The sequence below is a fragment of the Hypanus sabinus genome, chromosome 29 (genome assembly GCF_030144855.1).
Source record: "Hypanus sabinus isolate sHypSab1 chromosome 29, sHypSab1.hap1, whole genome shotgun sequence".
NCBI classification, from domain to species: Eukaryota; Metazoa; Chordata; class Chondrichthyes; order Myliobatiformes; family Dasyatidae; genus Hypanus; species Hypanus sabinus.
The window spans coordinates 40,588,685-40,616,028 of record NC_082734.1 but is presented as its reverse complement, the minus strand read 5'-3'; the positions used below and the strand labels follow the sequence as shown (position 1 = coordinate 40,616,028).

At 47.1% G+C, this 27,344-nt stretch overlaps 1 protein-coding gene across 3 annotated transcripts; it reads right to left on the bottom strand.

Moving 5' to 3' along the window:
• Positions 1–336: 336 nt before the first annotated feature.
• On the bottom strand, positions 337–27,344 carry LOC132383254 (cdc42 effector protein 1-like). Of its 3 annotated transcripts, XM_059954199.1 has the most exons (4): positions 27,249–27,337; positions 15,335–15,445; positions 11,526–12,688; positions 337–1,639 (listed from the first exon to the last, which is right to left on the bottom strand). In XM_059954199.1, the coding sequence occupies exons 3-4, from the start codon at positions 11,941–11,943 to the stop codon at positions 837–839; spliced, it is 1,221 nt and encodes a 406-aa protein (XP_059810182.1). In that variant the 5' UTR covers positions 11,944–12,688; positions 15,335–15,445; positions 27,249–27,337; the 3' UTR covers positions 337–836. The 3 variants fall into 3 exon arrangements, with proteins under 3 accessions (XP_059810182.1, XP_059810181.1, XP_059810183.1); XM_059954198.1 differs by lacking the exon at positions 15,335–15,445 and having other exon boundaries at positions 27,249–27,344; XM_059954200.1 differs by lacking the exon at positions 15,335–15,445 and having other exon boundaries at positions 27,159–27,280.

Sequence of the window (27,344 nt, the reverse complement as noted above, 5' to 3'; positions counted from 1 at the left end):
CCCACCTGTTCCCCTCCCTCAGCCCGAGACACCATGAATAACTCAGACAACACCCACCTGTTCCCCTCCCTCAGCCCGAGACACCATGAATAACCTCAGACAACACCCACCTGTTCCCCTCCCGAGCCCGAGACACCATGAATAACCTCAGACAACAGCCACCTGTTCCCCTCCCTCAGCCCGAGACACCATGAATAACTCAGACAACACCCACCTGTTCCCCTCCCTCAGCCCGAGACAACATGAATAACTCAGACAACACCCACCTGTTCCCCTCCCTCAGCCCGAGACACCATGAATAACCTCAGACAACACCCACCTGTTCCCCTCCCTCAGCCCGAGACACCATGAATAACTCAGACAACACCCACCTGTTCCCCTCCCGAGCCCGAGACACCATGAATAACCTCAGACAACACCCACCTGTTCCCCTCCCGAGCCCGAGACACCATGAATAACCTCAGACAACAGCCGGTCCCTCCAAACTCCACTGAGACCAAGAAGCACGTTCCTTGGTGACACACTTACCACAGAATGCATTCCTGCCTCGTTCATCTCTTTGGAGAATGATCTTAAAAGTGGCTTCAATGTATTACCAATAAAGGCAGTAATTTAAAAAAAATCCTTTAAGATAACCCTAGAAAGACACCAGTTCTGATGACCGGTGCTGGACCCGAAATGTTGGCTGTTTCTCTCTCCACAAGTGCTTGCCGACATACTGAATGCTTTCTGTCTCTTTTTTGTTTCAGATTTCCAGCACCCGCAGTTTTTTTTTGGTGGATTTTCCTTGAAGACAAGATCTGGTAATCAATTAGTGGAGAATCTGAGGTCCTGGACTATACCCGGATTTCCTCATCCTCGTCGGCAAAGGCGAAGGCCTCGGCCTTCAGTGGGTTGAAGCCTGCACCCTCAGTGGGGAGCAGCTGGCTCTCCCACCGATGCTGGCAGTGCCTGGGCTCGGCCTCCTCTCCATCTGCAGGGACTCGTGGCCTTGACGGCCTCCAGCTTGCCCGTGTGCTGGGGGTGCCCTCGTCATCAGGATGACTCCCACAGCGCAAAGCGGTGGAGACAGACCAGCGACCCAGCAGTGGACTACCATCTTGAGCATGGGTAGTTTTGCTGGGAGAAAGGGGGGTATCCCATGCCTCTCTGGCATTGCCTCCCTTGCCATTCAGGGCCTCGAAGTGCCGTGGGGGCAGTTTCCCCACCTTGACATCCTCCAGCTCATCCCGCCTGGTCGCTTGCTCATACCACCTCCGCGACCCACAGGGTGAAGGCCCTCTGCGAAAGGCCTGCCTGTCGTCTCCAGGCGAATCGGCGGAGTTGCTGTGGTGTCCTGTGCCATTCCGCTGGTCAAGAGGTCCATCCAGGTGGAACTTCACTAGCTTTGCCCCGTTCTCCGGGACTTGCGGAGATCCCTTCTCTACCTGGCCTTCGGGCTCCATGACAGCCAGCACCTCGCTCATCAGCGAAGGCCCCAGATCCAGGCTGAAGGACAGCAGGGAGTCCGTGCGAGGCAACTCCAAGTCAGCCATGTCCAGATCTTCCAGCGGCTTTGCTGGCTCCACCTTGGACGACGTATCCTTGGATTTCTCCAGCCTGGACCATCTGGGAAGGGTGCAGAATCCTGACTCCAGTCCTGAACAACACAAGGCAGAGTTTACAGTGAGATTAAACTGATCACAGATCTGATAGCTACAGCTTTCAAACTGACCCCAACAAAATCCTGCCCCCCCATACAACCCCACACCCACCAATCCAAATGATGGAATAAAGGCCACAGGATTGTTTTTTTGTTTTAATTGTGTTCCTTCTTGTTAAAGAGAACATCGTCCCTAATTTATGTTCATTTATTGTTTTCTTGTGACTAAAGACCCACACTCAACGATTTGGATCGGCTCCTACCCCTCCACCATCAGCTTTCTGAATGGCCCCTGATCTCATGAACGCTACCTCAAGGGTTAATTTAAAAATATATATTTAGCATGAAACAGACATTTCTAGACCAACAAGCCCTCACTGCCAAGCAACCCACCCATTTAACCCTGGCCTAATCACAGGACAATTTACAACAGCCAATAAACCTACTAACTGGTACGCAAGTCTTTGGACCGTGGGAGAAAACCCACGTAGTTTTCCATGAGAATGTACAAACTCCTTACGGATAGTATCAGAATTGAACTCCAAACCTTGGAATGCTCTGAAGAGTAAATGTCCCACTCACTGCTGTGTTACCTCAACACCCATTGTCTTTGCAGCATTTTGTAGTTTAGAGTAATTTTATGTCTGTGCACTATACCAACGTAAAACAACAAATTTCATGTCTTATGTCAGTGATAATAAATCAGATTTTGAATACTGTTTTTATGATGTTACCCTGTGTGGCTGTAATAAGACCATAAGATATTGGAGCAGAATTAGGCAGTTTGACCCATCGAGACTGCTCTACTATTTCATCACGGCTGATTCACTTTTCCTCAGCCTCAATCTTCTGCCTTCTCTTCGTATCCCTTCATGCCCTGACCAATCAAGAATCTATCACCCTCTGCCTTAAATGTACATCCAGGCTTGGCCTCGGCAGCTGCCTGTGGCAAAGAATTCCAGACTCACCACTCTCTGGCTTAGGAAATTCCTCCTCATCTCTGTCCTGAAGGGACACCCCTCTGTTGAGGCAGTCCCCTCTGGTCTTGAACTCTCCCACCACAGGAAACATTCTCTCCACATTCACTCTACCAAGGCCTTTCACCATTCGACAGGTTCCAATGAGGTCACCCTTCATTCTTCTGAATTCTAGTGAATACAGGCCCAGAGCCATTAAATGCTCCTCATATGACAAGCCATTCAATCCTGGAATCATTTTCATGAACCTCCTTTGAACCCGACCCAGTTTCAGCACATCCTTTCTAAGATAAGGGGCATAAAACTGCTCACAATACTCCAAGTGAGGCCTCACCAGAGCTTCATAAACTCTCAGCATTACATCATTTGTTTTTATATTCTAGTCCTCTTGAAATGATTGGTAACATTGCATTTGCCACAGACTCAACCTGCAAATTAACCTTTAGGGAATCATACACAAAGACTCCCAACTCCTTTAGTGCCCCAGTTTTTTCTATTTTCTCTCCATTTAGAAAATAGCAGCCTCAGAAAGGCAGTGTCCATCATTAAGGACCTCCAGCACCCAGGGCACGCCCTTTTCTCACTGTTACCATCAGGTAGGAGATACAGAAGCCTGAAGGCACACACTCAGTGATTCAGGAACAGCTTCTTCCCCTCTGCCATCTGATTCCTAAATGGACATTGAAGCTTTGGACACTACCTCGCTTTTTAAAAATATACAGTATTTCTGTTTTTTTACATTTTTAAATAATGTATTAATAAACATAATTGATTGACTTGTTTATTTATTATGTCTGATTTTATTTTTTTTCCTCTCTCTCTGCTAGATTATGCATTGCATTGAACTGCTGCTGCTAAGTTAACAAATTTCACATCACATGCCAGTGATAATAAACGTGATTTTGATTCTGATTCTGAAATCATCAACTCTTTCATTTCTTTTACCAAAGTGCATGACTATACACTTGCCAATTGAATTCCATCTGCCATTTCTTTGCCCATTCTCCTAATCCAGGGGTCGGCAAAGTTTACCACTGAAAGAGCCAATATGGACCCATTTCCCACAGAAAAGAAAACACTGGGAGCCACAAAATGAAATAACACTGCATACAACGGGTTTTTTTTGCCTTTATGCTATGTATAAACAAACTATAATGTGTTGCATTTATGAAATTGATGAACTCCTGCAGAGAAAACGAAATTACATTTCTGCATGCAACAAAAACATTTTGAACTCCGAAAAAAAAGACGTTGGGTTGAAGGTTACTCCATAGTTAGCCTACCTTGGATCGAAGAATTAAAAGAATGCGCGCACTGGCGGGTGTCAGGCATTGGCAGTGGTGACGTATATTAATAGCGATAAAAAAACACGTTGTAGCGGTGTGCTACACGCAGCGCTAAAATAAAGACTGCAGTCAAAGGTAACTTTATTCGAACTAAACAGCCTTGCTTTAAAGCCTCCCTCAACCCACCCCCCATTGGCGCGGATGCTCCAAAAGACACGTACTCACAAACCCCCGTAGGCTATCTCCCTTAGCCTGAACGGTGGCTAATTGTGAGCCGGTTCGGATGTGCCAGGAAACGGTGTCTCCGCAAAGTTTTCAGATTGTACAAGATCACCATAATCTTCAAATTTCGAATTACATTTCAAAAGCTAACAAACCACGGGGAGCCGCATCACAGAGATCAAAGAGCCGCATGTGGCTCTGGAGCCGCAGGTTGCCGACCTCTGTCCTAATCCAAATCCTTCTGTTGCCTCTCTACTTCCTCAAAACGACCTGCCCTTCCACCTATCTTCGTATCATCTGCAAACTTCACAACAAAGCCATCAATTCCACCATCCAAATCATTGACATATAATGTAAAACAAATCTGTCCCAACACAGCCCTCTGTGGAACACCGCTAGTTACCAGCAGCCAGCCAGAAAAGGCTCCTTTTATTAGCAGTCTTTGCCTCCTGCCAGTCAGCCACTGCTTTATGCATGCTAGAGTCTTTACTGCAGTACCAACTGCTTGTAGCTTTTAAGCAGCCTCATGTGCCGCACTTTGTCAAAGGCCTTTGGAAAATCCAAGCATGCAATATCAACCAGTTCTTCTTTGCCTATCCTGTTTGCTATTTCTTCGAAGAATTCCAACAGACTTGAAAAAGAAGCTAGTGCTTTCCTGGTGTGCGTGATGAATAAACTCTTCCTGGGTGGATGGGTACAGGTATTGATTTTAACCAAAATCTTGGTGATAAACTCTGCCATCTTCGTTAGGGATGGCAGAGTCTGTCATCGAAATATCAGTTAAAATTGATGCCTGTACCTGGCTGGAAGCCCGAGAAGAGTTTATTCTCCCAACAAATTTGTCAGGCAAGATTTTCCTTTGAGGAAAGCATGATGATGACAGCCTATTTCATCATGTGTCTCCAAGTACCCTGGGACCGGGACCTTGATAATCGACTCCACCATCTTCCCAACCACCGAACACAGACTAACTGGCCTAGTTTCCTTTCTTCTGCCTCTCTCCCTTCTTGAAGAGTGGATGACTTTTGCAAATTCCTGGTAGTTTGGAACCATTCCAGAATCTAGTGATTTTTGAGAGATCATTACTACTGCCTTTCAGAACCCTGGGCTCGACACCATCTGGTCCAGGTGACTTACCTACCTTCAGACCTTTCAGTTTCCCAAGGACCTTCACCATAGTAACAGCAACTTCACATGTTTCACTCCACCTGACACCTGGAATTTCCACCATACTGCCAATGTTTTCCACAGTGAAGACCGATGCAAAATACTTATTCAGTTTATCTGCCATTTTATTGTCCTTAATGACTTTTTAAAGTTGCCTTCTGTTGGTTTTTAAAAGCTTTGCAATCCTCTAACTTCCCATGAAATTTTGCTCTATTATCTACCCTCTCTTTGGCTTTTATGTTGGCTTTGACTTCTCTTGCTAGCCACAGTTGTGTCATCCTGTCTTTGGAATACTTCTTCCTCCTTGGGATGTATATATCTTGTGCCTTCCAAGTTGCTTCTAGAAATTCCAGCCATTGCTGCTCTGCCATCATCCCTGCCAGTGTTCTTTTCCAATCAATTCTGCCCAACTCCTCTCTCAGGGCTCTGTAATTCCCTATACTCCACAGGACTACTGGTACATCTGACTTCAGCTTCTTCCTCTCAAATTTCAGGGTGAACTAGATCATATGATGATCACTTTACCCAAAGGGTTCTTGTTCCTTAAGCTCACTAATCAATCAATTCTGGTTCATTACACAACACCCAATCGAGAATAGCTGATCCCCTAGCGGGCTCAACCATGAGCTGCTCTAAAGATCATAGGCACTCTAGAGATCTCCCTGCTGGAATCCAGCACCAACCTGATTTTTCCCAATCTACCTGCATCTTGAAATCCCCATCACTATTAACTCATGCCGATGCAAGGATGTTTCTCATTGCAGCTGTGCACCTGTGTATAACGCACTTGTAGTATTGTGTACAGTTCTGGGCCCCTTATCTAAAGATGTGCTGGCTTTGGAGAGAGTCCACAGGTTTAGGAGAAAGATCCCTGGGAATAAAAAGGGTTAACGTATGAGGAGCGTGTGATGGAGTTTAGAAGATTGGAGGGGGGGGGGGGATACCAAGTGAATATTGAAAAGCCTAGATAGAGTGGATGTGAAGAGGATATTACCTGTAGTTGTGGGGGTGGTGGGGGGAAATTGAGTCTAGGAGCAAGTGCACAGCCTCAGAATACAAAGATGTTCCTTTAGAACAGAGATGAGGATTAGCTTCTTTAACCAGAAGATGATGAAATGGCGGAATTCATTGCCACAGACAGCTGTGGAGTCTAAGTCACTGGATATAGTTAAAGTGGAGGTTGATAGGTTCTTGACTAGCAAGGGCATCAAAGGTTATGAAGAGAAGGCAGGCGAATAGGATTGAGTGATAATAAATCAGCCATGATAGATTGGTGCAGCAGTGTCAATGGGCCAAACGGCCTAATTCTGCGCTAAGTCTTTCGGTCTTCTGCACAAGTACACCATGTGGCAATAAACTTGACTCTGATCTGAACATGGCAGATGACAACTCAATTTTAAGATTATAAATGATTTGACAGTGTACATGAATCCTGAATCTACTGGAGGAACTCAGTGAGAGAAAGGGATAGTCAATGTTTTATGTTGAAGTGTTATAGCCGGGGTCTGTCAGATTGGTTGTTGCTGCAGATTTCACCTGCAGTCTCGTGTACCCGTTTACACTAATCCCATTGTATCCTGCCCACATTCTACACCTGCAACAACTTCAAAGTTTAGAAAGATAGCCGGTAACTTCCTCCCCAGCATCAAAATGTCTTGTACTGGAGGGCATGTATTTAAGGTGACAGGGGAAAGTTCAAAGCAGATGTGCGGGAGACCCACAGAAAATGCTGGAGAACTCAGCAGGTCCGGCAGCATTTTGTATTTCCTGCACCTGCAGAATATCTTTTGTTTAAGATGTGTAGGTAAAGCTTTTGTTTTAAAATACAAGAGAGGTGGGTACCTGTAATGAGCAGCCAGACTCAGTGGTAGAGGCAGACATGATAGAGGAATTTAAAAGGCGCGGCCAGGGATGGTGCGACATTGATCGCCAATGGGGATGGCGCGATTAGGTTTTACCACCTTAATTGGTTTGGCCTAACAATATGGGCCACAGGGCTTGTTCGTGCGCTGTACTGTTCTATATTTGAACCTACAGCAGCCAATTACACGACCAATCTGTGTCTTCGGGATACAAGAGGAACAGGAGTATCCGGAGGAGACTTGTGTGGTCACAGGGAGAATGTGAGAATTCTGCAGACGGCACCCGGGGTCAGGATTGAACCGGAACATGAAAGCTGTGAGATGGCAGCTCCACCCGCTGAATCTTTGCTCTTCTAGAAACCCTATTCTTTATCACGTGTTTATTGACTACTTGGTGTTCGTGGTAGCTCTTGTTGGTGAAATTCAAGAGGCTTGAGTAAAACTATCATAGAGGAGAATGGGAAAATCTGCAGATGCTGGATATACAAAGCAACAGACATGAAACGCAGAAACTCAGCATCTACGGAAAAGAGAAAAGTCAACGTTTCAGGCCGAGACTCTTCGTCAGGACCGCCTCAGTCCGAGTCAGTGGACTGTTTAGACTTTTCCATAAATGCTGTCCAGTCTGCTGAGTTCCTCCAGCATTTTGTGTGTTGTAGGAAAACAATTCACTGCCATTCCCTTACTGCACCTGTAGAGGGGTTGGTCAAGGCTCACTTTCTGCTCCGAAGTTATTTGTCACATGTGCATCAACAGTCATTTGAGTCACGACTAACACAGTCCAAGGATGTGCTAGGGGCAGGTGACCATTCTTCCACAACTTACTAACTCCAACTTGTATATCTTTGGAATGTGAAGGAAACGAGAGCACCCAGTGGACACCCAGATGGCCACTGGGAGAATGTACAGACTCCCTAACAGAGAGTGGTGGGTATGAACCCCAGCGGCTGGCGCTGTAGAGCATTGTGCTAATCACTACGCTGCACTGGTGTGCAAGCTGAGCAGACTGGTAAATGGTGCAAACAGATCCGAGACAAATCTTTGATAAATTCAGCAGGGAATTCAGGAAAAATGCAGAGAAGTTCTGCCACCTCGAGTGGTTGAGCAGGTGAGTTTATGGGGAAACTGGGTAAACACAAGAGGAGGAATGATTGGAAGCAGAAGGAAAGGGAAGACAATGGCTTTGAAAGGCAGACTGAACAGAAACTGGAAATGTTCACATATTTCCAGTAAAGGCAACCATTAACTCACAGGACTTCAAACAACTTGGCAGAGCAGTGAAGCACAGAGGACACTGTGCAAGAGGGGGAACATGTGGAATTGCTTATCAAGTAACAAGAACTATTTCCGGTGAGTTTTAACAGCGGGAGATCAACTGAATAGATAATGATGGATAATGTAAAACTTGCAGTTGGATAACCAATGAGGAATGTTGCTGGCCAAAGACTGTCACTCTGCCTCAGGCTCGGATACAGCAGAGTTTTGGGCGGGTAAGCCTTTAGAAAGCCTTTGAGGTGGTGTGGAGTTGTGCAGATTTGTTATCGGGGATGAGGGACAGGTTAGATGGAGAGTCTGGAAGGAGAAGGGCAAGTGTAAATTTAGTTTAAAGCTGTGTGGATGAAGCAAATACCACAGGCCCATAGCGTCAGGGATTTATGGTGACAGAGGTGAACAAGAAGAGATGAGTGGACAGCCAAAGACTTTTTCCCAGGCCTAGGTAATGATGTATGGTGTGGGGGGGGGGGGGGGGAAGAGATGTCAAAAGTAAAGTTTTAAAAAAACATGGAATGTGCTACGAGGGGTGGTAGTACAGACAGAGACATTAGGGGCATTGAAGAAACTCTTAGATAGCCACATAGGGGCTATGTAGGAGGGAAGGGTTAGATAGATCTCAGAGCAAGTTAAAGGGCTGCAGAATATAATGGGCCAAAGGGCCCACACTGACCTGTTATATTCTATTTCATTATGTCCCATGATTGGGAGACAATGAGGAAACCCCACTTGGCCCAGTGTAGCCCCATCATTCCCTTTCTTTATTCTCTCTCACATAGCCATTAATTCCCTTTAATTGTTAGTCCTTGGCCCACACAATGAGGCAATTTTCAGCAGCCAGTTAAGTCTTTGGGAATTGGGAGGAAACCAGGATGCTGGGGGGAAACCTGTTGAGAGCATGCAAACACTACACAGCTAGTCCCCAAGGTTAGGATTGAAACCATGCATCACTAAATCAGCTTGATCTCGAAATAGAGTGCTGTGCAAATGAATCATGAAACTAGATAAGGTCATGATATTTAAGGGATTGCAATGAATACTGGAAGAGAAAAGTGCTTGGGGGTCTGGTACAGAGCAGGGACCAGTTACACAAATCTTCAAAATAGCTAGTAGAGGGTCAATGGGCTGAGTGGTCTCAGAAGATGCCATTTCAGTGCGGGGTGGCTGCGATTCTAAACTGACTCTATTTGTATGAATGTTTCTGGGTACACCGGATAAGACTGGGTGTGGTCTACTGTTAAAGGCCACTCGATGTGGTCATTGTTAGAGAATGGGGGGGTGGTGGTGCTGAGGTGAGAAGAGGGAAACAAACTGAAGACCTGGAATGGCACACACACCACTTGTTAAGCTGCAAGTTTCGGAACACCTTGTAGACAGGCAGCCATTTTATACAAAGCAAGATCCCACAAAATCAGTACCTGAGTTCCTACCCAGGGTACAGGCAGAACCCTCAACACATATCTGGGAGGACAGGACCACTGCCCAGGAGGAGTATTGGGCAGGTCTGGACAATGTGCACCACTCACTTAATGAGTCTAACTCGCACCCTGAAGCTGGATGGGGAGGAAGAGCATAGTGAAGGTGGTGGGGGGGGGGGGGGGGGGGGAGAAGAGCGGTGAATGCAGAGGGCAGCAAAGATTGGAAAGGAGTTGATGGTGGGTGATAGAAAGGGCTGCGGTGGAGGTTAGGTAGCAAGGAGAGAAGCAGAGAGGTGAGGGGTGAAGTGAGCAATGAAGGGTAGTGTGGAGTGAGTGAGAGATTCACTGACCATGTGCAGGACTCGAGAGCAGTGAATGTTAATTCAATGATCGACAACATGAAAACAGGCCCTTCAGCCCATTCTTCCATGCTAGCCAAGCATTCAGGCTTATACTACTTGTCCAAGCTTGGTCCATATCCCTCCGAATCTTTCCTGTCAAAATCTTGACAATCCTCTCAGGATGCATAACGTTGGTATTGCAACAGCTAACAGCTCAGCAACTACAGTGACTGCAGAGAGTTGTGGGCACAGCTCAGCACAGCACAGGACCCAGTCTCCCCTCTCTGGACTCTGCTTATACCTCTCACCGGCATTACCACCCCTTGGACATTCTCTCTTCTCCTTCCATTGCCCTATTGGTCAGACGATACAAACATCAAAAGCACGTGCCAACAGGCTGGAGGACGGCTTCTGCCCTGCTGTTATGAAACTCTTTGATAGTTGAGTATGATAGGTTGGAGTCTTGACCTCACAATCTACCTCATTGGATTTTGCACCTTACTGTTTGTTTATCTGCACTTGCTCTGTAGCTTTATTCTGCATTTGGTATTGTTTTATATGCCAACCCTTTTTATGCCATGGGCCAATATCACTAAGTAAGGAGTTTGTGGACTCCGCGTTGGGAGCCCGTTTTAGAGTAACACTCACAAAATGCTGGAGGAACTTGGCAGGGCAGGCAGCAAATGTAGGGTTTCAGCCCAAAATGTTGACTGTTTACCCTTGTCCGCACCTGCTGAGTTCTTCCAGCACTCAGTGTGTGTTGCTCCAGCATCTGTAGAATTTCTCGTGTTTATGACATGCAGAATCAGTTGGAAAATTGGAGGTACAAAGGGACGCGGTCAACTTGATTAACATGAAGAGTGTTGATGGCTCTAGTCCTGTACTCGCTGGAGTTTACAAGAATGAGGAAGGATCTCATTGAAACTTACTGAATATTGAAAGGCCTAGATATAGTGGACATGGAGAGGATTTCTCCTCTATCGATGGTGGGAAAGTCTAGGACCAGAGGACACAGCCTCAGAATAAAAGGCTGTCCCTTTTACGGAAATGAGGAGGAGTTTCTTTAGCCAAAAAGGGAAATTCTGTGGAATTCATTGTCACAGATGGCTGCGGAAACCAAATCAAAATAAATCAGTCTTGATGAAATGGCAGAACAGACTTGATGGGCCAAATAGCATAATTCTGCACTATACTTCCTATCATTTGTGATGAAAACTGCACACAATATTCCAAGTGTGTTCACATTGATGATTTGTACAACTACAACTTGACATCCCAAGGGAACAGGAGGATTCGAGAGCATGCAGAGGACAGGGCTAATTTGTGAATTGAATTTACCGTATGATCCGTCTACTACTCCTGGACTTGACATCACAGTCTTGAAGTTGAGTCGTTCCACTGACCCATTCTTGGTCTCCAACAGATGAGGCAGGGAGACTGCGTTTTTAATAATGGGAGACACCACTGGCGGCGGGGACACTTCCCGGTTGGTGTTCCTCATCGGGGACTTCCTGACGTTCCTCAGTGCTCGCATCAGGGGGTTGGACTTGGCACCCTCGCGGGCCTTCTCGCCACCATGATCACTGAGGAAGGAGGTATCACCGAAGACATCACCGCCTCGCCCCACGTGCATGGTGTGTCGGAAGTCTCCCAGCGGGGGGCTGATCATGTCCGTGGTCAGGTCCGACTTGACCCTCCGCTTGCTGTGGGAACCAGGTACCAGGTTCTTGAAGACGGGCAACTTTGCCAAGCTCATCGTTCTTCCTCTTTATCTCCTGACCTTAAACAACACGGCTCTACAAATCGGTTACCCAACGTACAAAGTCAAGATCATCAGCACCACTTCATTCTACCACAAGACTGGAACTGACTGGAACTCAAATCCAACTTCCAACTTCTGTATTTTTGCTCCAGGTTTGTTTGCGGGTAAAGAAGCTCTTCCAATAATTTGTAATAAGGAATGTTGTGCTTTTTAAAATCAGTTTCACACTTTCTCAGAAAGTACCTCAAGCAAGAAGAATGCAGACAATCATTTCAAAATATACTTCTTACTTTAAAAAAAAAGCCACTCAATGTAGTCTTCCACAGATCAGCTCAATTATAAGAAAATCTTGTGACTGTAGGGAATAAAATATCTTCACTTTTCTCTCCTGTTTGTACTCAGTTTCTAGTGTGAACCCGGCCTCAGGTTAGGCTACTTAATCTGGCCCATCTGCTGGGTCTCGTGCTGTCATGCCTTGTACAGGATGGGGTGTAATGGAGGCCTGGCACACCCCTCCTGTGTTCAATTGGAAGAGAGAATCAAAGGTCTCTGGTAGAGTCAGGAATCCAAAGAAGGAATTGTAGGGGGTCGTGTTTCATTCCAAAGGTCTCAAGAGTCTCAGTGGAAGACAGATGAAGATTTGCTTCAGGTTGCAGACAGCTAAAGCATCGGGACTTCTGCGTGGACGGAAACCACAATTTGTCAATGTTCTGGACAGCTCCTGAGTTTCAGAAGACATCTGGAAGCAGATAATAAAATTTCTACTATAAATAGGAGTGAAAATAGGATTTAACTGCCCTTTGACTAAACACTGGTTCACAATGTACATATTTGTAAAATTTATCGCAATTCTCAATTTTAAATCACGGACTAAACCGCTCTCAATATTCATCATCAAACATAATCCAGTGTTCTAACCAGCATTCCTCTGAATGACAAAACTCACATTTGTAATGGATAGTTTTTCTTAGCTTCTTGACTAATTTTTTTTAAATCAGCATCTTTATTTTCCTGTAAATGCCTGCAAGAAAATGAATCAAGGTTTGTGGTGACATATACACTCAGCGGCCACTTCATCAGGTACACCTGCTCATTCACGTAAATATCTAATCGGTCAATGATAGGCAGTAACTCAATGCATAAAAGCATGTAGACATTGTCAAGAGGTTCAGACCAAATATCAGAATGGGGGAAGAAATGTGGTCTCAGTGACTTTGACCATACAATGATTGATGGTGCCAGATGGGGTGGTTTGAGTATCTCAGAAATTGTTGGTCTCCTGGGATTTTCACACACAACAGTCTCTAGAGCTTACAGAGAATGGGGCAAATTAACAAAAAAAAAATCCAGTGGTCAACAGTTCTGAGGGCAAAAATGCCTTGCTATTGAGAGAGGTCAGAGTGGAATGGCCAGACTGGTTCAAGCTGACAGGAGGGTGACAGTAGCTCAAATAACCATGTGTTACAACAGTGGTGTGCAGAAGAGCATCTCTGAATGAACAACACGTCGAACTTAAAGTGGATGGACTACAGCAGCAGAAGACCATGCTGGGTTCCACTCCTGTAGCTAATGAAGTATGTACCTATAATACCCATCTTTTCTGCAGAAGAAGGCTTGTAACAAGATGCAAGAAATTAATCTTCTGGGGAAGTGCTTGAAGCAACCCCAGAAGTGAATGGGACATAGGAGCAGAATTTGGCTACTGGGCCCATCTGATGAGAGGAGACCAGAACTCCCGGAGGAGACCCATGTGGTCACGGGGAGAATGTGCCATGCTGTTGGAGGGCTTTCAGAATTTCCCCTACCCTAGAGGGATCAGATTCTGGAGTCTCAGTTATAGGGCCTACATTCTTCTCCAAGATCACACATCTCATAGAAACTATCCTTACTTTAACCGTGTGACCAAATTCCAGCTCAGTGATGGAGAAACCTGCTTATCACTGGTTCCAACAGTCACAATTAACCAACTGGGGTGAATTTTTATGGACTCTCTGGGATTTGGTCTTGCCACAAAGACTTGCAAACCACTAACTCCTGATGGTCATGGATACAGGCCCCTTGGCACAACCACATCCTGCTCATCACAATTTCTTGCGTTTGGCCCAAAACTTGCCTCTCCTTGAGTCTATGTGACTGCCTCTTAAATGACACTATTGTACCTGCCTCAACCACTTCATCTGGAAGCTTGGTCCATATAATCAGACCTCTGTGTGCTAAAGTTGTCCACAGGTCCCTTTTAACTGTTTTCTGTCTCATCCTAAACCCATGCCCCGAGTTTTGGATTCCTCTACCTCTCATAATTTTAAACACTCCCATTAGGTCACCTCTCAGTCTCTTATCTTCCAAGGTTCTTGATGCACCATCAATAACTCTCGGAGACGGGAGGCAAAAGAAAGGCTTTCATTAGCTGCAAACTGAGGGAGGAGCAGTGCCTCCAATCGCTTTTATACAGGGGTCTGTGGGAGGAGCCACAGGAGCAGTCAGCAGAGGGGCATGTCCAGACAGGTATACATAGTTTACCACAGTCCTACCATGGCCTACCCCTCTGGCTCTCTACTCGTGGAAGCATCTTTATAAATCTTTTCTGTGATCTTTGCAGTTTAACCATGGCCTCCAATAACAGGGTGACCAAAACCCTACACAGTATTCGAGTGAGGCCTCACTAATAATTTTAGCAACTGCAACATGATGTCCCAAAGTCTACACTGAACGATAGGAGTGCTGAGCTCTTAAACCTGCCCCGTTGATCAACAGTGACATTACTGGCTCAGTCTTGGCCTTAGCTCCATCTTGCTCTCATTGACATTTTGCCCGTCTCTCTCAGCCTCTGGAACGGAGCTGGTGACTCAGTAACACAATATTCTGGAGGAACTCAAAAGGTCAGGCAGCATCTGTGGAGAGGAATAAACAATCAATGTTTCGGGCCGAGACCCTTCATCAGGACTGACCTAGTGAGTTCCTTCAACATTTTGTGTGTGTTACACTGGATTTCCAGCGTCTACATAAACTTGTGCCCATAATCTAAATCACAAGTTCTCCCACCAGAGGAAAACACCCTCTCATCAACTATGCACCACCCCTCAGAATCTCAAATACTTCAACAGGATCTTCTAAGCTCACACCCAACCTTCCAGCACATCTTCATAACTATAACTCCCTCATTCACAGAAAAACAATTCTTTTCATCGCCCATTGCATCCATTTCTGGTTGCCTCAGGCACTGTCCAGAGGACTGATCTCTTGCCACTGATATGAACCTCCAGGTTCAGGAACAGCTGTTACCCTTCATTCACCCACAACACTGGATTTCACAACCTACAAGTCATGCTCTCAGTTTACGTATTGATCTACAGTATCTATGGTATTTATCTGTTTATTGACCCACCTATCTATTTATCTAGTACTTGCGCTGTTTGTCTTCTTTTGCCCTTTGCTTGTTTGTCAGTCTTTGTAGTTTTTCATTGGTTCCATCGTATTTTTATTCTACTGTGAATGCCTGCAAGAAAATGAATTTCAGGGTTGTCTATGCTGACATAGTCATACTTTGATAATAAATTTACTTTGAACTAATAAATGGATTAAAAACCCTTGGGCCCCAAGCAATGCAGGCAGAACTAATGGAACTGCTGCACTTCAGAAAACTGCCAACTCCTTATCATAGATCCTATGTGCACTTTCATCACATGTTAGTCATTTCAAACCTGCGACTTCTGCAACTTTCCCATGCCCAAATCAGCTTCAGGAAGTGCATGCAGAAGACCCAATTATCCCTTGTACAAGAGGAGCAAACTAGGCCCAACAGAAATGAATAAAACTGCAAAATGCAACTCGAGTACCAAGCCAGATTCTGCTGGCTTACAGACATCGGAAGCAACTCCCTATCACAAACTCCCCAGGAGGTGAAATGTCTCATGTCTCCATGTGCAAAAATGTCTGTAGGGGTGGGGGGTGCTGAACATTGACCGGTGGGGACACTACAAAGCAGTCTGTCTGTAGGGGTGGGGGGTGCTGAACATTGACCGGTGGGGACAGTCTGTCTGTAGGGGTTGGGGGGTGCTGAACATTGACCGGTGGGGACAGTCTGTCTGTAGGGGTGGGGGGTGCTGAACATTGACCGGTGGGGACACTCCAAAGCAGTCTGTCTGTAGGGGTGGGGGGTGCTGAACATTGACCGGTGGGGACAGTCTGTCTGTAGGGGTGGGGGGGCTGAACATTGAATGGTGGGGACACTCCAAAGCAGTCTGTCTGTAGGGGTGGGGGGTGCTGAACATTGACCGGTGGGGACAGTCTGTCTGTAGGGGTGGGGGGTGCTGAACATTGACCGGTGGGGACAGTCTGTCTGTAGGGGTGGGGGGTGCTGAACATTGACCAGTGGGGACACTCCAAAGCAGTCTGTCTGTAGGGGTGGGGGGTGCTGAACATTGACCGGTGGGGACAGTCTGTCTGTAGGGATGGGGGGTGCTGAACATTGACCGGTGGGGACAGTCTGTCTGTAGGGGTGGGGGGTGCTGAACATTGACCAGTGGGGACAGTCTGTCTGTAGGGATGGGGGGTGCTGAACATTGACCGGTGGGGACAGTCTGTCTGTAGGGATGGGGGGTGCTGAACATTGACCGGTGGGGACAGTCTGTCTGTAGGGGTGGGGGGTGCTGAACATTGACCAGTGGGGACAGTCTGTCTGTAGGGGTGGGGGGTGCTGAACATTGACCGGTGGGGACAGTCTGTCTGTAGGGGTGGGGGGTGCTGAACATTGACCGGTGGGGACAGTCTGTCTGTAGGGATGGGGGGTGCTGAACATTGACCGGTGGGGACAGTCTGTCTGTAGGGGTGGGGGGTGCTGAACATTGACCGGTGGGGACAGTCTGTCTGTAGGGGTGGGGGGTGCTGAACATTGACCGGTGGGGACAGTCTGTCTGTAGGGGTGGGGGGTGCTGAACATTGACCGGTGGGGACAGTCTGTCTGTAGGGGTGGGGGGTGCTGAACATTGACCGGTGGGGACAGTCTGTCTGTAGGGGTGGGGGGTGCTGAACATTGACCGGTGGGGACAGTCTGTCTGTAGGGGTGGGGGGTGCTGAACATTGACCGGTGGGGACAGTCTGTCTGTAGGGGTGGGGGGTGCTGAACATTGACCAGTGGGGACAGTCTGTCTGTAGGGGTGGGGGGTGCTGAACATTGACCGGTGGGGACAGTCTGTCTGTAGGGGTGGGGGGTGCTGAACATTGACCGGTGGGGACAGTCTGTCTGTAGGGGTGGGGGGGTGCTGAACATTGACCGGTGGGGACAGTCTGTCTGTAGGGATGGGGGGTGCTGAACATTGACCGGTGGGGACAGTCTGTCTGTAGGGGTGGGGGGTGCTGAACATTGACCAGTGGGGACAGTCTGTCTGTAGGGGTGGGGGGTGCTGAACATTGACCGGTGGGGACAGTCTGTCTGTAGGGGTGGGGGGTGCTGAACATTGACCGGTGGGGACACTCCAAAGCAGTCTGTCTGTAGGGGTGGGGGGTGCTGAACATTGACCGGTGGGGACAGTCTGTCTGTAGGGGTGGGGGGTGCTGAACATTGACCGGTGGGGACAGTCTGTCTGTAGGGGTGGGGGGTGCTGAACATTGACCAGTGGGGACAGTCTGTCTGTAGGGATGGGGGGTGCTGAACATTGACCGGTGGGGACAGTCTGTCTGTAGGGGTGGGGGGTGCTGAACATTGACCGGTGGGGACAGTCTGTCTGTAGGGGTGGGGGGTGCTGAACATTGACCAGTGGGGACACTCCAAAGCAGTCTGTCTGTAGGGGTGGGGGGTGCTGAACATTGACCGGTGGGGACAGTCTGTCTGTAGGGGTGGGGGGTGCTGAACATTGACCGGTGGGGACAGTCTGTCTGTAGGGGTGGGGGGTGCTGAACATTGACCGGTGGGGACAGTCTGTCTGTAGGGGTGGGGGGTGCTGAACATTGACCGGTGGGGACAGTCTGTCTGTAGGGGTGGGGGGTGCTGAACATTGACCGGTGGGGACAGTCTGTCTGTAGGGGTGGGGGGTGCTGAACATTGACCGGTGGGGACAGTCTGTCTGTAGGGGTGGGGGGTGCTGAACATTGACCGGTGGGGACAGTCTGTCTGTAGGGGTGGGGGGTGCTGAACATTGACCGGTGGGGACAGTCTGTCTGTAGGGGTGGGGGGTGCTGAACATTGACCGGTGGGGACAGTCTGTCTGTAGGGGTGGGGGGTGCTGAACATTGACCGGTGGGGACAGTCTGTCTGTAGGGGTGGGGGGTGCTGAACATTGACCGGTGGGGACAGTCTGTCTGTAGGGGTGGGGGGTGCTGAACATTGACCGGTGGGGACAGTCTGTCTGTAGGGGTGGGGGGTGCTGAACATTGACCGGTGGGGACAGTCTGTCTGTAGGGGTGGGGGGTGCTGAACATTGACCGGTGGGGACAGTCTGTCTGTAGGGATGGGGGGTGCTGAACATTGACCGGTGGGGACAGTCTGTCTGTAGGGATGGGGGGTGCTGAACATTGACCGGTGGGGACAGTCTGTCTGTAGGGGTGGGGGGGCTGAACATTGACCGGTGGGGACAGTCTGTCTGTAGGGGTGGGGGGTGCTGAACATTGACCGGTGGGGACAGTCTGTCTGTAGGGGTGGGGGGTGCTGAACATTGACCGGTGGGGACAGTCTGTCTGGATGCATGCTGGAGGAATGCAGCACTTTGTGTTGCTCAGATTTCCAGCATCTGCAGATTCTCCCTTTTTTGCTATCTGGATGCAAGATGACATGGTAAAGGCAACTGCCCTGAATATGACCATAACAAACTTGCAAAGGCCATGCTGAGCTGTGCCCCTGTCAGCCTCCCTTCCATGGAATCTGCCTATATTTCAGCCTAAAGCAGCCAACATCATCAAGAGCCCACCTGCATCAGACATTCTCTCTTCTCCCTCTCCCATCGGCCAGAGGATACAAAAACCTGAAAGCACGTCCCACCAGGCTCGAGGACAGACTCTATCCTGCTATTATCGGTCTATTAAATGGCTCCCTTGTACGGAAAGATGGACTCTTGACCTCTATTTCCCTTGTTATGACCTTGCACTTTATTGTAAACCTCCACTGCCCTCTCCATAACACTTTATTCTGTACTCAGTCATTGCTTTTCCATTGCACTACCTCAATGGACTGTGGAAATGCATTCATCTGTATTGGCAGTATGAAAAAAACTTATTCACCGCACATTGGTACATATACATTAAGATATAGGAGCAGATTTAGGCCATTTGGCCCATTGAGTCTGCTCTGTCATTTCATCATGGCTGATCCAATTTTCCTCTAAGTCCCAATCTCCTGCTTCCCCCCCATATCCCTTCAAGCCCTGAACCATCGAGGATCTATTAACCCCTGCCTTAAATATATATACAGACTTGGTCTCCATAGCTTCTTGAGGCAAAGAATTTCCCGGATTCACCACTCTCTGGCTAAAGAAATACATCCTCATCTCCGTTCTAAAAGGACAACCCTCTGCTTTGAGGCTGTGTCCTCTGGTCTTAGGCTCTCCCATCATAGGAAAGATCCTCTCCATATCCACTCTATCGAGGCCTTTCACCATTCGATAGGTTTCAATGAGGCAGCCCTCATTCTTCTGAATTCCAGTGAATACAGTCGCAGAGCACAGAGACATCAAATACTCTTCATACGATGAGCCATTCAATCCTGGAATCGTTGTTGTGAACCTCCATTGAGCCCTCTCTGGTTTCAATCCATCTCCAAAAACACTCATGGTACGCCAAATGAAGTAATGTTGCATTCGTCTTCCTCACCACAGACTCAACCTGCAAATTAACATTTAGGGAATCCTGCACAAATACTTCCAAATTCTTTTGTGCCTCTGTCTTTTGCATTTTCTCTCCATTTAGAAAATACTCAATCCTGTCATTTCTTCTACCAAAGCGCATGACTACACACTTCCCAACGTTGTATTCCACTTGCCATTCCTTTCCCTAGTCTCCTTATCTGTCTGTCCCTCTGTAGCCTCTCTACTTCTCAAAACTACCTGCCCCTCCACCTGTCTTCATATCGTCTGCAAACTTCACAACAAAGCCATTAATTCCATCATCCAAATCATTGACATATAATGTAAAACAAATCAGTCCCAACACGGACCTCTGTGGAACACCATTACTCTTACTCTTTGCCTCCTGCCATTCAGCCACTACGTTATCCAGGCTAGCATCTTCCCTGTAACACCATGGGCTCGTAACTTGTATGTATGGCACCTTGTCAAAACCCTTCTGACAATCCAAGTACACAACTTCCACTGAATCTCCTTTGCCGATTCTGCTTTTGTTTCGTTAAAGACTTCCAACAGATTTAGTAAACACAAAGTGCACTGCAGATGCTGTGGTCAAATCAAGATGTACAAACAAGCTGGATGAACTCAGCAGGTCGGGCAGCATCTGTTGAAAGGAGCAGCCAATGTTTCGGGTCGAGACCCTTCATCAGGACTAAAGGAGGAGGGGGCAGGGGCCCTATAAAGAAGGTGGGGGGAGGGTGGAAAACCAATCAGAGGAAAGATCAAGGGAGGGGAAGCAGGGAGGAGATAGGCAGGAGAGGTGAAGAAGGAATCTAAGGGGAAAGAACCATGGGTAGTAGAAGAAGGCAGAATCATGAGAGAGGTGATAGGCAGCTAGAAGAGGAGACAGAGTGAAGGTGGGATGGGGGAAGGGAGAGGGAGGGAATTACCGGAAGTTGGAGAATTCAATGTTCATACCAAGGGGCTGGAGACTACCCAGACTATATATATGAGATGTTGTTCCTCCAACCTGAGTTTGGCCTCATCATGGCAGTAGAGGAGGCTGTGTATGGACATATCCGAATGGGAATGAGAGGGAGAGTTGAAGTGGGTGACAACCGGGAGATCCTGTCTGTTGTGGTGGACGGAGCGGAGGTGCTCGATGAAGCGGTCCCCCAATCTGCGTCAGGTCTCGCCGATGTAGTGGAGGCTGCACCGGGAGCACCAGATGCAACAGATTACCCCGACAGACTCACAAGTGAAGGGTTGCCTCACCTGGAAGGACTGTTTGGGGCCCTGAATGGTAGTAAGAGAGGAGGTGTAGGGACAGGTGTAGCAGTTAAGCTTGCAGGGATAAGTGTCAGGTGGGAGATCTGTGGGGAGGGAAGTGTGGACCAGGGAGTCGCGGAGGGAACGATCCCTGTGAAAAGCAGAGAGGGGTAAAGAGGGAAAGATGTCCTTAGTGGTGGGGTCCTGTAGAAGGTGGCGGAAGTTGCAGAGGACAATATACTGGATCCGGAGGCTGGTGGGGTGATAGGGGAAGACAAGGGGGACACCTTTAAAATACTTCTTCCTTTTTGGGATGTATATATCCTGTGCCTCCCAAACTGCTTCCAGAAATTCCAGCCATTGCTGCTCTGCCATCATCCCTGCCAGTGTTCTCTCCCAATGAATTCTGGCCAACTCCTCTCTCATGCCTCTGTAATTCCCTCTACTCCACAGTAATACTGCTACATCTGACTTTAGCTTCTCAGATTTCAGGATGAATTCTATCATATTATGATTACTTACCCCTAGGGTTTTTTTTTACCTTGAGCTCTCTAATCAATTCTGGTTCATTGCACAACACCCAACAACCAATTTAGAACATGGAACACTGGAGCACAGCATAGACCCTTTGTCCATGGTATTGTGCTGACTTTTAACTTACCATGGGACTGTGGAGGAGTTTCATCAGAACAGGGCTCAGGAAGTTCAGTTATGTGGAGTGACAGAACACTTAGAAAAATTTTCCTTGGAGTCAAGAGGGTTCAGAAGAAATTTGAGAAAAGTGAATAAAGTTTGATAACAAATATGCAGAAAGTACTTTAATGGTGGAGAGTTGATAACTGGAGTATACAGTCAAAATCAATTGACAATAAAAACTAAAGGGTAAAGGAGGTGAGAGATTCAAGGTGGTGTGCTGCTGAAAAAGCCAGCAAGAGATTCAGAGAAAACTTCTAACAGACAATTAGAAATGAAAACTGATAATCATGTATAAAATTATGAGAGACATAGATCGGGTCTAGAGGAGGTTCATGAGAATTATCCTGGGAATGAACGGATAATTTGAATTGTTTGAATAATTATTCAAATTGTTTGAATAATTTGAATGAAAGGATAAATGAGGAACATTTGATGCCTCTGAGCCAGTACTCACTGGAGTTTAGAAGAATGAGGAGAAATCTCATCGAAACCCATTGAATATGGAGAAGCCTAGATAGAGTGGATGTGGAGAGGATTCTATAGTGGGGGAGTTTAGGACCAGAGGCCACAGTCTCAGGATACAAGTATGCTCCTTTAGAACAGAGATGAGGAGGAATTTCTTTAGCCAATCTGTGGAATTCATTGCCATAGACGGCTGTGGAGAACAAATCATTGGGTATATTTAAAACGTAGATTGATAGGTTCTTAAAGGCATCAAAGATTACAGTGATAAGGCAGGAGAATGGGGTTGAGTGGGATAATAAATCAGCCATGCTGGAATGGCGGAGCAGACTCGATGGGCTAAATAGCCTCATTCTGCTTCTAAGTCAGATAGACAGATAGAATCTTTTTCACGGGGAGGGGTATCAAATACTTGAGAGCATGCTTTAAAATAAGAGGGGGAAAACTTGTAAGGATATGTGGGGCAAATTATTTTATTTAAATACAGACAGGGAGGGTGTGAGGTGTCTAGACCGGGACGACCTGCCTAGAATGGTGGTGGATGCAGATACGAGAGTGAAGACAGCCAGGAAATGGAGGGATAGGGATTCGTTTCATTTGGCAGAGTACAGATGTTGCACTTGTTCTCGTGCTGTATTGCTTCCTGTCCAAACCCACAAAGTACTGAAAGGAAGCAGATGGTTGGTGCAAGTAAGGAGGGTCAAATGGCAGCTCGGCGTGATAGGAGATACCTGATACTGCTTCCAAAATTCCCCACAGTTAGCTTCCATGGAGACAACTCTGAGAGCAGGAGTACCCTGGGCATCCCTTGCACCTATACATCTGGTCCCTGGACTGAGGGCCCACCGCAGCACCCCCCACCCCTGGTGGGCTACATCAGCGGCCGGCCCTGAAAGGGAGTGCACTGGGGGATGGAGATGGGATGAAAGTTTAAGAGCACTAAAGAGTGTCGCAAGGCTTGTCAGAGGCACAAGAGGTGTCTAAGTTCCTGCTGGCCTGAGAAGGTGGGAAACTTATTTCGTGGATGAGGCACAACTGCATTGCCTTGAACCAGAGGGGCTGCCATAGACTTACAGAGCAATTCAGCATGGAGACTGGCCTTTTGGCCTGACCAGTCCATTCCAACCAAGGTGCCCACCCAGCTAATCCAAGTTCCCTGTGTTTGGCCCATATCCCTCCAAGCCCCACCCCTTCATGAACCTACCCAAATGCTTCTGAAATGCTGCTACTGTATCTGCCTCAAACAACCACTTCCTCTGGGCACATACTCATGTACTCATACTGTATGGAAAAGTTCCCCTCTTGGCTGAACCTACACCCTTTAGCTTTGGGCTTACCTTCCCGCCACCTTATCTATGCCTCTCATCACTTTAAACACATCTAAGGCTGCCCTGAGTCTCCTACGATCCAAAGACTACGAACCTGACCTAGACAACCTCTCCCTCTAACTCAAGCCATATAGTTCTGGCCACATCCTCATCAATTTTCACAAACACAAGAAAGTCTGCAGATGCTAGAAATCCAAAGCAACACACAAGATCCTGGAGGATCTTGGCAGACCAGACAGCATCTATGGGAAAAAAAAGTAAACAGACATCATTTCAGGCTGAGACCTTCTTCTGGAGCACAAAGAAAGGCGAAGTTAGAGTAAAGTGGGGGGAGGAGAGGAAAAAGCAAAGGTTGTAGGTGATAGGAGAAACGGGGGTGGGGGGTGGGCAACACACAAAATGCTGGAGGAACTCAGCAGGCCAGGCAGCATCAATGGAAAAGAGTGCAGTTGATATTTTGGGCTGAGACCCTTCATCAGACTGGAGAGAAAAAAAATGAGAAGTCAGAGTTAGGTGGAAGGAGGGGAGAGAGGAACACAAGGTGATAGGTGAAACTGGGGTGGGGGTAATGTAAAGAGCAAGGAAGCTGACTGGTGAAAGAGATAAACGGCTGGAGAAGGGGGAGTCTGATAGGAGAGGGTAGAAGACCAGGGAAGAAAGGGAAGGGGGAAGGAGCTGATAGGCAGGAAAGGAGGTAAGGTGAGAAAGGGAAGCAGGTATGGGGAATGGTGAAGGAGAAGGGAGGCAATTACCAGAAGTTATGAAATCAATGTTCATGTCATCAGGTTGGAGGCTACTTGGACGGAGTACGAGGTGATGCTCCTCCAACACAAGTGTGACATGGTCGGACATGGACTGACATGTCGGAATGGTAAGTGGAATTGAAATGGGTGACTACAGGGAAATCCCATTCTTATCACCATATCCAGTGTGGCCTCCTGTATATTGGTGAGACATGGCGTAGAATGGGAGATCAATTCGTCAAACACCTTCACTCCGTCTACCTCAAACAGCAGGATTTCCCAGCCCAAAATGTTGACTATTTACTTTTGTCATAGATGCTTCCTGGCCTGCTGAGTTCCTCCAGCATTTTGTGTGTGTAATAAGATTTCTCTGCACTCTTTCCAGCTGCCAGTCTCTGTGACAGGCAATCAATATCAGTGTAGATCATACACCAGGGAACAAGTAACTTCGTCTCTGCTCCACCATTCAACATCACGTCCAGTCGACTGGTTTGCCACGTGTATCTTAATTCCTTTAATGCCCGTAAATTCAACTGAGTACCCATAATGGAAGAACGTAGAGTCATAGAAGGTTACAGCACAGAAACAGGCCATTTGGCCCATTTAGCCCATGCTAAACTATTAGTCTGCTTAGACTCATCGACCCACAGCCATCCACTTTGCGGTTTGACTTGTCGTGCATTTGAAGATGTTCTTCTCTCCAACACCACTGTTTTAGCACATTTACTTGAGTTACTGTCCCCTTCCTGTCAGCTTGCACCAGTCTGGCCATTTACCTCTGACCTCCCTCATCAACAAGGTGATCCCACAGAACTGATGCTCACTGGATGATTTTTATTTTTCCACCGTTCTCTGTAAACCCCAGAGACTGTTGTATGCGAAAATCCCAGGAGATCAGCAGTTTCTGAGATATTCAAATCACCCCATCTGGCACCAATAATCATTCCACAGTCAAAGTCACCCATTCTGATGTTTGGTCTGAACAACTAAACCTCGACCATGTTTTTATGCATCGAATTGCTGGCAAATATCTAATCAGCATTCATTAGCTGATTAGATATTTGCTTTAACGAGCAGGTGCACAAATGTAAGTAATGAGGAGGTGGCTACTGAGTGTAAGTTGGCAGTGGGAGCCGACAGTCCTCTCCGATTAGAGAGCAAGGGGGAGGTAACAGGCAAGCGAGGAGATAGGAAGCAGAATGGGGAATGAAAATAAAGAGAGAAAGGGGTAGGAGGGAAGTTAGAGAAATCGATGTTCTACCTGGACCTCCAACCTGAGTGTACTCTCATTGAGGCAGAAGAGGTGGCTTTGGACCAACAAGGCAGAATGGGAATGGGAAACACAAAATTCGAGAAGAACTGAGCAGGTTAGACAGCATATTATCTATGGAAAGGAATAAACAGTCGACGTTTTTGAGCTGTTCTGATTAACCAAAAACGGCCACTGTTCATTGCCTGGCCTGCCGAGCTCCTCCATCATTCTACAGGAATGGGAAGTGGTTTTAAAACCCTTCACTGAGATTATACAAAATCAAAGAAAAATCGCTGGAAATGCCTTTTAGCATCGTTTAACCTTAGTCAACAATTACTGTAACTTATGTTGTGAAGAGCGCCGGGCGGATCACGGTGATTCCACCAGGGGGCGGGACTGAGCAGACACACGGGAGCCCGTGTCCCCGATCAGAGCCGGCAAAGCACGGCTGGCTCAGACAAACTGGACAAAAATATTTAATAAAAGAGCCCTTCGGCTGCACACAGGGGGAAGAAAGCACTTTGTTAACATGCTGCAGATTTGAGCTAATTTCCAGAGCAGGCTACTGATCCAGTGGTTACAGCACTACACAAATCCCGAGCGCGTAAAACTCCCAGTTTGATGTGCGCTTTTCTATTAACCCTACAGTCAGATTCCTAAGTGCTATTTCGAGACTGGGCCTAAACTGCCATCTAACAAGGCTGCACTGTATAAGTGACATTTGTATGCAATTAAGTACTGGGCAGAGCCTTTCACATCAAATTAACTGCAGATTACCGCTTTCCCGGTTAACGGTTCTACAGTCACTGAATTTGATTATAGGCCCAAAGGGGAATGCCCCTCAAACGGTCCACCAGGAAATTAAATACAAATATCCCTATCATACATTACTCCAGGCCGAGACAATCTTAACTAAATCCAGCCACAGGGATTTTCCAATGGTTTCCAATCAGGATAGGACGCATTTCAGATCCAAATACCACGGGTACCAATTAGTATACCTTCTAATATAAAGCAAAGCAGATTGCCCCCTTCCCAATGATAACAGATGCTGTGGGGAGAATCTACTTCTGCACCACCCAACAACAAAACAAAATTGAACAAAAAAAGTTACTCCAACAATGGGGATGGTGCGGTCGGGATATGGAAAACCATTTTATAAAGACAATTGGGATTCACGTCTTCCCGAACCTTCATTTATTCTCCCAGGAGGGAAACTTTAATTTCTTCCTTTCTTCCTCAAAAACTATTGCTTAAGAAAAGGAAAACGATCAATGCTATTCATTGTATCTGTCGTTACTTATCTCGGCACCCACATCCCTGAACCAAACAAGTGTTTTGACTGTAGTCTTAATAAGAATTGGATCATATCTACAGCGAGACGTCTGAGATGTTTGAACAAGTCGCGTTTATCTATTTTGCTGGTATTTATCTGGGACTGGTAATGATTTTCTTATTGACACAATTTGATCACAACGGCGAAGGGCAGGGCTTTTGAAAATCCCACCGTCACATACACCACACGACCTTCTACCCTTTGAATATAGGCAGCATTTTTGAGGAACATACCGAGGCTGGAACTCGAAGTTCAAGAATCGTGTTATTGGAAACGGTGGGCTGTTTGAGTTTGTTTCCACAAAACTAAATCACAAGAAACTGTAAGAACCAGATCACAGAATAAACTTACCACTGGAAAAGCAACGGCAAATACCCAAACTCACTCTCAAGTTGTGCAGTCGCCTTCAAACGGCTTATAAGGTTGTAAGATATTAAATACCTGTTTCTGTTGCGCAGGAAACAATCCACCGCCTTTGAATCCCGATGTAACTCTAAAACTTTCTACACAACTCTATCTCCAAAGCACAGCCCACTG

What these genes read in the sequence shown, in the direction of transcription:
- LOC132383254 (XM_059954198.1), bottom strand. Translation starts at nt 11,943, where the DNA reads ATGAGCTTGGCAAAGTTGCCCGTCTTCAAGAACCTGGTACCTGGTTCC. An exon ending in AGTAGTAGACGGATCATACG is followed by an intron (nt 1,640 to 11,525) that starts GTAAATTCAATT and finishes TGTGTTGTTCAG; the next exon opens with GACTGGAGTCAGGATTCTGC.